The 12,230-nt window shown below is 43.5% G+C and overlaps 1 protein-coding gene across 1 annotated transcript in view; it reads right to left on the bottom strand.

Annotated features, from left to right (window-relative positions):
• C13H10orf67 (chromosome 13 C10orf67 homolog) overlaps positions 1-12,230 on the bottom strand; it is a 100,970-nt gene that overhangs the window by 59,464 nt on the left and 29,276 nt on the right. Inside the window, exon 5 of the mRNA XM_027558127.1 lies at positions 5,009-5,164. Coding sequence (XP_027413928.1) covers positions 5,009-5,164 — 156 coding nt within the window. The remainder of the gene's footprint in view (positions 1-5,008; positions 5,165-12,230) is intronic.

Below are 12,230 nucleotides of genomic sequence, written 5' to 3'. Positions count from 1 at the left end.
AGTCAATAAAGGCTGAGAAGCACTGTTTGGGGCACCGCAGGTGCCTTCCCAGCAGTCTCCCTTTTGCCACACTGGCGTCTCAATCCGGCAGGCTCCGCGTACAGTGCTTGGACATCTCAATTTGATGCTGGGGGTGGGGGGTCGGGGTTTCTGCTGCATGCCCATGCTGTGTGACAGTCACAGAGACGAGCAGGTGCTTTCCCAGTGAGTGACAGCCAAGAAAGTGGCCCACTGGGGCAGTGCAGCCCTGCAGAGCTGCCGCTCTTGAATGACGGCTCTGTTTCAAAACTGTCAGCAACAAACAGTCATGTTTATGTGTTGGTGGTGGCGGGGGTGGGTAGGCATGATAGTTGCAGAGCTCATGCATGTTGGGGTAAGAAAGAAAAATGAAGTCTTTTCGAAACAACTCTAACTGCAGTTGAAGCACACAGGCGTGTGCGTGGGTACACAGACACACTACCCTGAGCAGCTAGCTCCTTTAGCAATTCTTGAGTGGATTTATCAGCATATAGCACGGCAAGCTGAAAACTATAGCAGAGTACCATTAACTCATTGAGGGGGTTCACAGAGCCTGAAAAGACACTCAGCCCTTGAATGTGTTTGTGTGTGTTAGTCGCTCAGGCATGTCTGATGCTTTTTGGCCCCGTGGACTGTGGCCTGCCAGCCTCCTCCATCCATGGTATTTTCCAGGCAAGAATACTGGAGTGGATTACGATTTCCTTCTCCAGGGGATCTTCCCAACCCAGAGACTGAACGTGGGTTTCCTGCATTGCAGGCAGACTCTTTACCATCTGAGACACCAAGTGAAGCCCTCTTGGGGAAAACTCAACATTAAGGGTGTTCTGACCTGGAGAGATGAGGCTTCTGTAACTTGACGAGATTCCTTTTTCTGATTTCCATCTTGTCATAAATATAAGCTAAGCTAGATGTTTACTAAACCTTCCTTTCCTTGTCATTCTTAGATTTTACTCTAAAACAATCTGGAGAGAGATTATGAGACTAGTAACGATGAAGTGATTTATGTGATCAGACTATGAGGAAGAACAAACTAGAGTGTTCCCTTATTGTTTATTCAATTTTCTTATTTCAAGTTGTTTTTGTGAGTTATTTCAACTGCTGCTTTGAGAATTTCTAATTGTTTCTCCAAATTTGGTTTTCCAAATATAATTTCAGCTACTTGCTGTATTGAGCTTTTTATACCGCTAGAGGGAGCAGTCGTATTAGATGAAATTTCAAATTTAGGGCTTCTCTGGTGGCTCAGCAGAGAAGGCAATGGCACCCCACTCCAGTACTCTTGACTGGAAAATCCCATGGACTGGAGCCTACCAGGCTCCTCCGTCCATAGCGTCGCAAGGAGTTGGACAAGACTGAGCGACTTCACTTTCACTTTTCACTTTCATGCATTGGAGAAGGAAATGGCAACCCACTCCAATATTCTTGCCTGGAGAATCCCAGAGACAGAGGAGCCTAGTGGGCTGCCGTCTATGGGGTCGCACAGAGTCGGACACGGTTGAAGCAACTTAGCAGCAGCAGTAGCAGCTGGTGGCTCAGATGGTAAAGAATCCACCTGCAGTGCGGGAGACCCAGTCAGATCCCTGGGTCCGGAAGATCCCTTGGAGAAGGAAATGGCAACCCACTCTAGTATTCTTGCCTGGAAAATCCCATGGATGGAGGAGCCTGGCAGGCTACAGTCTATGGGGTCACAAAGAGTTGGCCATGACTGAATGACTTCACTTCACCTAGAACTTGAGTGGCATGGAGTTCTAGGAAAGCTAGCTCTTAGAAGATTTTTTAAGAGAAATTTCAGATTTTTTTTTTATAACCTGCTTTTGCAGTGTTCATTTCCATCCTATCGAAAGGTACACTAGCCCTGCTCTGCGTTGCCCTAGCGTGGGTACTGCTGCATGCCCTAGCATGGTGCCCTAGGATTGCACTAGGGTCCTCTGGTGCTGGGGAAAATGTATACACTCAGTTAATCAGGAGTCTCACCTTCCTCAATTCTTAAGTTGTTTACAGCAATACTGATGTGGTGTCCATGGAGACAAATTACAGTGAAACAACCAAGGTCTTCTGCTGGAGAAGACTCTTGAGAGTCCCTTGGATGGCAGAGAGACCAAACCAGTCAATCTTAAAGGAAATCAACCCTGAATATTCAATGGAAGGACTGATGCTGAAGGTGAAGCTCCAATACTTTGGCCATGTGATACAAAACGCTGACTTACTGGAAGAGACCCTGATGCGGGGAAAGACTGAGGGCAGAGGAGAAGGGGGTGATGGAGGATGAGATAGTTGGATGGCATCACTGACTCAATGAACATGAGTCTGAGTAAACTCTGGGAGACGGTGAAGGATAGGCGTGCTGCAGTCCATGGGGTCACAAAGAGTTGGACACGACTGAGCGACTGAACAACCACCACCACCAAGGTCTTCAGAATGTTACCAGATGCAGAGAATACCTGCTTATACCACAGCAGTGTGGACCCTCCCACTTCTTGTGGTCCTCACCAAGCCCCGCCCACCTCATCTTGTTCTTTACCCAGGATGTCCAGGCAGACCAGTTAACAGGCTGAGGACAATCGGAGGTGTAAACACACCAAGAAAGACCTCGTGTTAGAAGCTCAATTACAAAACTGGGATATTTTCCAACAGTGCATTTCATGGAATGTAAACCAGATGGTAGTAAGGACTTGTGTATTTCCCCATCATGATAACTAGAATTTATATGCATGCCTTTCTTCAGAGAACTCACAGTGATTCACGTTCACAACAATTCCCCCTCATAACACTGTTGGCTAGGCAGAGATCACTTTTCATTTCACAAGTGGGAAATAATTGGATCAAAATTATCTTGCTAATCAATGCTGGATATCGTTAGTCAAGGGCAGGAGTAAAAGCCAAAACTATTACAACTTTTCTGTTAAATTTTCTACTAATAATTCTATTAAATTATTTTCTCCAAAAAACTAAGAGTAAATGTAGATACAAGATAAGAAAAGTAAATGCAAAAATTGGATGTGTCTCTTCCTCCAAGGCGATCAGAATATGTAAAAAGAAATAATATTCAATTATATTAGATCTATGATAAGAACACTTAATACTAAATTGCTTAGAAGATGCTCTGTTTTTTTTTAGAACATAGAGAATTCTTTTTTTTTTTGTAGAACATAGAGAATTCTAATAGATTAAACAAAGTATTCTTTCCCCAGTTAGTAAACAAAGTCCTTTAGAATGGTGCATGTTCAATTCCTTATCTTTTCTAACTTTGGGGGTTTTAAGTAAGAATACTAGTGTGGGACTTAGATAAACTAAGGACTGCACTTAAATAGCCCAGCAACCTGGAACCTGGAAGTGTTTCTTCCTAGCATTCACATTTGATGTGTTACTTCTCAGAGTTCTCCCATATATATATATACACACACACACATACATATATATATACACACACACACACACACACACGAGTCAATATTTATGTGTGTCTACACAGGGATCACTATATACTTAGTGATGTACACTTAGTGACCAGGGCATCCCTGATAGCTCAGGTAAAGAATCTACCTGTAATGCAGGAGAATCTGGTTTGATTCCTAGGTCAGGAAGATCCTCTGGAGAAGGGATGGGCTACCCACTCCAGTATTCTTGGGCTTCCTTCGTGGCTTAGCTGGTAAAGAATCTGCCTGCAATGCGGGAGACCTAGGTTCGACCCCTGGGTTGGGAAGATCCCCTGGAGAAGGGCAAGGCTACCCATTCCAGTATTCTGGCCTAGAGAATTCCATGGACTATATAGTCCAAGGGGTTGCAAAGAGTCACACACGACTGAGCAACTTTCACTTTCATACACAGGGATCACTATACACTTAATTATAATAATTATGTATGTTATATTGATTTATATATATACTGTAATACCATAATCCATTATAATAATATAATGTACATAGAAGAAATATATGTTATATAAGAGTGTATATATTTGGTTGGCCAAAATGTTAATTTGGGTTTTCCATAACATTCTATGGAAAAACCCCAACTTTTTTTGGCCAACCCTATATATATGTGTGTGTGTGTGTGTGTGTGTGTGTGTGTATACGTATATATATATGTATATTGCAACCTTTAATTCTTACTCGATACAGAGGAGGAAGCTACACCTCCTTATGTGGGACTCTGGATTCAGATGGACCTTGGTTTTCATGCCTCGTCAGCATTTACCAGCTGCATGTTATGGGTAAGTCTGTGCTTCCTCATTGGTAAACTGAGCTCTGAGGTAAGGAAGTACCCCTGCCAGCTGACACTCAGCAGGTTGTGATTCTCTGGCTTCTCTGGTCACCTCTTCTACTCAAACAATCTACTTCTTGCTCTTAGAACCTAATATGAAACCCCCTCTATGGCTATTTGAGTTGATTTGAGATTAAAACAAACTTGTGTTCAGGGTCCACAATTTCAAGATCCTTCTCATTCATCTCCTCAACAGGTAGCTAAGCTCTCCTTTCTGCTTTCTCTCTCTCCCCACTTTTGTTCTCTTCAGACCTTGGAGCAATAAAGCAGTTCCTGGCTCCCACTACAACAGGGAGAACAGGGCGAAACTCCTCTGAGAACTTTCCTTCTTGACATTTCTATGGAAGGTCATCCTATTACAAGCTGGTTTCTTGAAAGCCTCTGACTTGAGATTGTTTTGTGTCTTTCAGATTAACTGGACTGAAAAAAAAGGGTGGGACTCTTCTGTATTAAAACAAAAATGTATTTACATGCTTTTCTAGGGTGGGAGATAGGTTATTTTATTTCCCTTACAAATAAAAATTGAGAACAATTATACTGCTCCTATTTATAATTATTATGGGTTTTCTAGACTATGTTATTGAGCAAAAAAAGAGTTGAACTCTTATTTTGTGAAGAAGATACCCAAGATACATCCACTGTAGTCCCTTTATTCCAAACCCAAGCTTTCAGACAGCTGTAACTTCATTTACATATATTAACATAAATTATTCTTTGCTGTGAAACTTACAACTCTTTGAAATCCATATTCTTCATATTGGTCTAGTTCTTCTCTTAATTCCTTAATGACTTCTTCTTTCTCCCTCAGTCTTTTTAACAAAATGTTCATTTTGACAGTCATTGCATCATGCAGGGATGTCTTCTCTTCTTCTACCTCAAAGTATTGCTGGGGGGAGAGAGATACTAGTCAGATACTATGCTAGCACCAGCAGAAAGCATTTCATGTTTTATTTAAGCTCCTGTCTTGTAAAGTTGTTTTATTTTTGCAACTTGCATGCAAGCTTTAGTAAATTATGATATTTATATTGACCAATCACTAAAAGTGTCAATGGCATCACAGCACACTCTTATCCTATAAGAGACAAAGCACAGTGTCTTACACTGACTGTCAGTCTGCCAATAATAAAAATAGTAAGCCTTAGCAGTACATCTACATCATGACTGTGAATGTCCTACTTCGATATTCTTCTAGAAAGGAAACTAGTAAAAATTTTGACTATGTAAAACAGAAAAGAAATGTACTTCAATGGTGCAACTAATTCCCTCAATGGTTTGGAATGGAGAGGTGGAAAAAAAGTAGAACCATTTCTTGAACCTATTTTAAGTACTGAGGTGCTAGCCTATTCACAGTCAGGACTCTGAAGAATTGTGTCACAAAATCAAAGCAAGGAAAATGCTATAAAATGGATGCTGCTATTTACTTCCAACATATAAAAATCTCATTTTCAACACAGACATGCAAAAGCATTTTGTCCATTTTGGACTCTTTTGGGAATTATAGAAGCATTTTTTATTTTCATTATCTGTTACTAATATATGTGGACACATGGACTTACAATAAACATAGTAAAACTTAATCATATCTGCTAATATACATAATATTGTATTTAAAAGAGTTAAATTTAAAAACTACAATTGTTCTAATATTATATAATGAATACTGGCAGACTGAGAAGAATAATATTATGTCCGGGTAGCATTTAAGAGTCAAGCTAGGGCATCCCTAGTGGCTCAGTGGTAAAGAATCTGCCTGTCAATGCAGGAGACACGGGTTCCATCTCTGGTCTGGGACAGTCCCACATGCTGCGGAGCAACTGAGCTGGGCTCTAGAGTCCAGGAGTCACAACGACTGAGCCCATGTGCTACAACTAATGAAGCCCACACACCCAAGAGCCCATGTTGCACAACAGGAGAAGGCACTGCTGTGAGAAGCCCGCACAGCACAACTAGAGTAGCCCCTGCTCACCAAACTGGAGAAAAGCCTGCACAGCACACCCCAAAATAACTGACAGTCTATACCACACTAATCAAAAAAATCAGTAAATGAACATGCGGTAGAGTTTGAAAGAGTGAAAATAGAACAACCATATGACAGTATTCGGTTTTTAATTGGGTGATTCTAGAGAACAGTATTGAGTATGTAGGTCTGTTCTTCACATCTACTCTGTTTTATGTCTCCAGCTTAAATGCTCTGCAGAGGTTAAGACACTTACCCCACTGGTGCCCTGAGTGTAAGTTCCTGGGCATCTCAAATTCAACAGGTCCAAATAGAGGTCCCCATCTTCACTCTCCTCCTCTTTGCCTCTCCCATTAACATCAGCCCAAGCCAGAAACCCACTTTCTGTCATTTTAAGCACCTTCTATTCCCTCACTAACTCACCAAAATCTGTTCAATGCACTTCTAAGTCACTCCCGAACCTACCCTCTCCTTCTCTGATCCACCGCCTTGACGTTATCACCAAAATTTGGGCCTGCCAATCTACTGACATCAGGCTTCCCTGGTGGCTCAAATGGTAAAGAATCTGCCTGCAATTCTTTAGGAGACCTGGGTCTGATCACTGGTCAGGAAGATCCCCTGGAGGAGGGCATGGCAACCCACTCCAGTATTCTTGCCTGGAGAATCCCATGGACAGAGGAGCCTGGAAGGCTACACTCCAGGGGGTTGCAAAGAGTTGGACATGACTGAGCGACTTAGCACACCCAATCTGCTGACACCAGGTTGTGGTAAAGGAAGGTTCAGTGTTTATTACTAAGTGCCAAGCAAGGAATCCAGCACAGTTAATGCTCAAAAGCCTGAACTCCCCCAATGGGTTTTGACAGTTTTTTAAAAAATGTATTTATTTGTTTGACAATGCTGTGTACAGTTTGTGGGCTCTTAGTTCCCCAACCTGGGACTGAACCCTGACCCCTAGCAGTGAAAGCAGAGAGCCCTAACCACTGGACTGCCAGGGAATTCCCCAGCAAGGTATTTTTAAAGGCCAGGTGAGGGAGGGGAGCCCCAGGGTGTGCGATCAGCTTGTGCAAAATTCTCAGATTGGTTGATGGTGAGGTAACTGGGAGGTGTCACAGGGGTTAATATTATTATTCCTTAGGATCCAGGAGGCCGGCAGGCTGTGTGCTCATGGTCATTAAGTAGTTAACAGGTCCCATTTGGTGAAGGTTTTAGAATCTGTTTAACAGCTCAGGAAGTGTGCATCAGATACTGCTATCTGGGTGCTGCAGAGATGAGGTGCAGCAGAGGACATGGGGGAGGGGGTCTGTTCCAGAAAGGCCCCATAGGGTCCCGTTCGGTTACATCAGGCTCTGTCTTGTTCACTTGCACTGTTGCACTAGCTCTTAACTCACTTCCTTCTTCTTCTTTTATTTTTTTTTAAATACCTAATTTTTAAAAATTAATTTTTTTTGGAGTGTAGTTGCTTTACAATGTTGTGTTAGTTTCTGCTGTACAGCAAAGTGAATTAGCTATACAAATACATATATCCCCTTTTGGGGGGGGGATTTCCTTCTCATTTAGGTCACTATGGGCTTCCCTTGTGGCTCAGTGGGTAAAAATCCGCCTGCAATGTGGGAGACCTGGGTTCAATCCCTGGGTTGCGAAGAGCCCCTGGAGAAGGGAAAGGCTACCCACTCCAGTATTCTGGCCTGGAGAATCCCACTCACTGTATAGTCCATGGGGTCGCAAAGAGTCAGACATGACTGAGTGACTTTCACTTAGGTTACCACAGAGCACTGAGATGAATCGGGAGATTGGGGTTGGACATATATACACTAGTGATACATGCACAAAATAGATAACTAATGAGAATCTACTGTAGAGCACAGGGACTCCCCTGACTCTTCTTTTGTCCTCTCCAACCAATCTGCACCCTGTGACTGAACTGATCTTTCTAAAATGCAGTCCTCCTTGTCCTCACAGGCTTAAGTCTAACTCCCTTAGCACGATGGATAAAATAGCATCCCTGACTTTTGCTGAGCCCTTCCCTCACCAGACTGGGAATTTTATCAGTGCTGATACTCAGCACGCAATTTCTCAGAAGTACTGTGGGACCACAGGTCTCCACGCATTTGGAATTTCTAGGCTGCCTATTAAGCTCTTACTTGTCAATCTCCTGAATGGCATTAGAATAGGTTGGCTTGGGTCTGCAGATGAATCTGCCACTTAGTAGTAGCTTTGTTGCCTTGAACAAGTTTCTTAAGTTCCCTGGGTTTGTTTTATCATCTGTAAAACGGGAAATGTTGAATTTGATTTACCAGTAATTTGTTGAGGATTTTTGCATCTCAATCAGGCAACAATTCACCTGTGTGTGTGTGTGAGTGCGCATGTGCTCAGTTGCTTCAGATGTGTCCCACTCTTTGTGACCCATGGACTATAGTTCCTCTGTCCATGGGATTCTCCAGACAAGAATACTGGAATGGGTTGCCAAGCCCTCCTCCAGGGAATCTCCCAAACCCACGGATCAAACCCAACCACACTGAAGGCAGATTCTTTACCATCTGCGTCACCAGGGCGTGTGATGTGACTGAATTGTAGTGCTTCCTATAGCACGTGTGCACGCGTGCTCAGCTGTGTACGACTCTTTGAGACCCCATGTACTATGGCCCACCAGGCTCCTCCTCTGTCCATGGAATTTTCCAGGCAAGAATACTGGAATGGGTTGCTATTTCCCTCTCCAGGGTATCTTCCCGACCCAGGGATCAAACCCACGTCTCCTGGGTCTCTTGCACTGGCAGGTGAGTTCTTTACCACTGTGCCACCGGGGAGGCCCTAACAAAGATGCTTTTGATGAACTGGCTGAGTCATCTCCTTGATAACATGACAAAAACCGCTGGGAGCTCATTTCAAATCCCACCATGGTACTTCCCTGGTGGTCCAGTGGTGATGAATCTGCCTTGCAATGTAGGAGATATGGGTTCAATCCCTGGTTGGGGAATGAAGGTTCCATATGCCTTGGGGCAACTGAGCCTGCGTGCTACAACTACCAAAGCCCACGTGCTCTGCAGCCCAGGAGCAGCAAATGGAGCCCATGTGCACCACCACTAAAGACTCCAGTGTGCTGCAAAGAAAGATTCTGCAAGCCACAACAAAAACCAGACACAGCCAAATAAATAGAGATTAAAAACAAAATTCCCACCAGGGGGCTTCCCTATGGCTGGGCTTTCCCAGTGGTTCAGTGGTAGGGAGTCCACCTGCCAATGCAGGACACATGGGTTCAGTCTCTGATCCAGGAATATCCCACGTGTCGAGGGGCAGCTAAGCCCGTGCGCCACAACTACGGAAGCCTGTGTGCCCTGAAGCCTGTGCTCCACACGAGAAACCACCTCAACGAGAGGCCTGGGTATCACAACTAGAGAGCAGCCCCCGCTCGCCCAAACTAAAGTCTGAGCAGCAACAGAGACCCAGTACAACCAAAAACAAAAATAAATAAGAGCATTTAAAAATCCCACCAGAAACTGTGCTGTGATGCTGTACACACTCAGCATCACTGGGGCCAGCCTGCCTTTAGGATGTGCTCAGCCCCTCTGGACTTCAGGGTGGGGGTGGGGGTGGGGTGAAGGGAGGGAGGGCACAGTTCTTTAAAAGAACAGAAAGTTTCACTTTTGGACATTTCATAAAGTAATTGTAAGGCCCAAACACACTGAATTCATTTCTCTTCATCTCCAGGAATGTTTCTGATGTTTTATGAGTACTGAATGAGTTGGGCTTAAGAGGAGGTAAGCAGAAAGCAGTTGTTTTTTTTTCACCACCCCTTCAAATCTGATATCCTGCCTCATGTTTCAACCTCTTAGAAGAACTCTCAGGAAAGTGCCATGGCTTTTTTTTTTAAACTCTTAGATAGTAATAACCATGTTGAATAAAAGAAAGAAAGTAATGAAGAAAGGAAAGAAGGGCAAGCCCAAAAAACACCCTCAAAGTCCCAAATCCCTATCCAGCCTACTCTTACACATCAAATCTGAACTTTCCCAGCTCTGGCCTCCCTTAGACTTGCAGCCCAAAAGGGAGGAGAGGGGTTGAGCCTGGGTCCCTTTTCTAGTATTCACAGATTTAGTCAAACATCAGCTTAGATATTGCTGTGAGGGTATTTTTCATATGAGATTAATATTTACATTATTAGACTTTGAGTAAAGCAGATTACTCTCCATATGGTGGGTGGGCCTCATCCAATCAGTTGAAGACCCTGGGAGAAAGATGAGATTCCCAGGGAAGACGGAATTCTCAGAGTGTCTTCAGACTCGAGCTGTAACATCAGTTCTTCTCCAGCCTGTCAGTCTACTTTTCAGATTTCAGATTTGCCAGCCTCTACAACCACAGGAGTCAATTTCTTAAATCTCCATCTCTTTCTCTTCATACACCCTATTGGTTCTCTATCTCTTAATATAATTTCTATTAATTAATTTCTCCTAATACAGTATCTACATCTAAACAACATTCATTCACACCAATACCTTCCTCTCCAGCCCAACACCACAGCACTGATGATGGCTTGTCTCCTTTCCATAGTACAGCCCCTTCCTCTGGCAGTAAGAAAGCCTGTGGTGCTCAATGCGCTGACATCTGTTCCATCCTCCCTTCATGACTGCAATGCACCCTGAGAACTTGGCTCTGATGCAGGGAACAGTGAAGGGGAAGGATGCAGGGGTGTGTCTTTGGTATTTTAATTCACAATGGCAAGAAAATTCTATTTTGGACTTTCATTCTTTTGGTCTTACAAGAAAATTTAATATTTTTCCTTTGGCAGTTGAAAGTAAGGAGTTCATATTCAAATCTGGGACATAACTGTTGGTTGTTTTATTATTAGAATAATTTTATGATGTTATTCGACCTCATAGGCACAACCTCTTGACAGATAATATTGGTCAACACAGCTGGATATAATCTGGGGTGAGAAACAGACCAGGAGGTAAATTCTCAGTATGGGGAGCAAAGTGACCTTGGAGTTTAATGTAAATGAGGCACTCTTCTAACCCAGTGCTGAGTCTTCCAGGGCACCAGTGGTCTCAGGATGACCAGAGGAGCGGGGGATGGTACTGAGGGGTCTGCATCATGAAGGTGGGAGCAGGGCTTTCCTCCCCCCATCCCCCAAGGCTCAGACACACGCCTAGTTGATCACAGGCTAAGTGGTTAAGTTCAATGTGTTAAGAGAAGAAAAAAAACCCAAGGAATGATGTTTCCTTCCATGTGGAGTGACGCCTCCATTTATCTGATTAAAGCCTGAGCAGAAGGAACATGGTCACATCTTGGCAGTCTCCTGCCCCCTGCCCTTCTCTTTGGGGAGCCGATGCTCTGCCCTGGCAGACAGAGACTGCCCCAGCCCAATTCTGCCTGTGAGGGGAGTTAATCTGCCAGATTCTGGGTTTTGGTACCACGTAGTCTGTTTTATCAGTGAAGCAGATGACCTCCGTCTGCTGGCTCCCTGACTTTATTTCACCAGGTCCAGAACCTGAGGGGGGAGGACAAGTATTATTTATCAAGTCCCATAAATACTCCAGAAACAGTCGTCTCTCAGGTTTGCAAATCTAAAGCAGGTCATGAAAGCTGCTTGTGGAGCAGAGAGGAGGAATAAACATGGAGATTGGGGTTGACATATACACACACATAAAATACATAGATATATAAAATAGATAACTAGTAAGAATCTACTGTATAGCACAGGGAACTCTACTCAGTACTCTGCAATGGCCTGTATGAGGAAAGAATCCAAAAAGGAGTGGATACATGTATATGTATAATATAACAGATTCACTTTGCTGCACAGCAGAAAGTAAAACAACACTCTAAATCATCTATACTCCAGTAAAAATTAATTCACAAAAAAAAGCTGCTTAGAATTCTATGATGATTATTTGATGTCTTCGAGATAAAATATAAGTTCCATGGACTTCCCTGGATGTCCAGTGGCTAAAACTTTGCCTTCCAATGCAGGGTCTATGGGTTTGATCCCTGGTCGGGGAGC

The sequence above is a fragment of the Bos indicus x Bos taurus genome, chromosome 13 (genome assembly GCF_003369695.1).
Source record: "Bos indicus x Bos taurus breed Angus x Brahman F1 hybrid chromosome 13, Bos_hybrid_MaternalHap_v2.0, whole genome shotgun sequence".
Taxonomy (NCBI): domain Eukaryota; kingdom Metazoa; phylum Chordata; class Mammalia; order Artiodactyla; family Bovidae; genus Bos; species Bos indicus x Bos taurus.
This window is presented reverse-complemented; position numbering and strand designations above follow the sequence as displayed.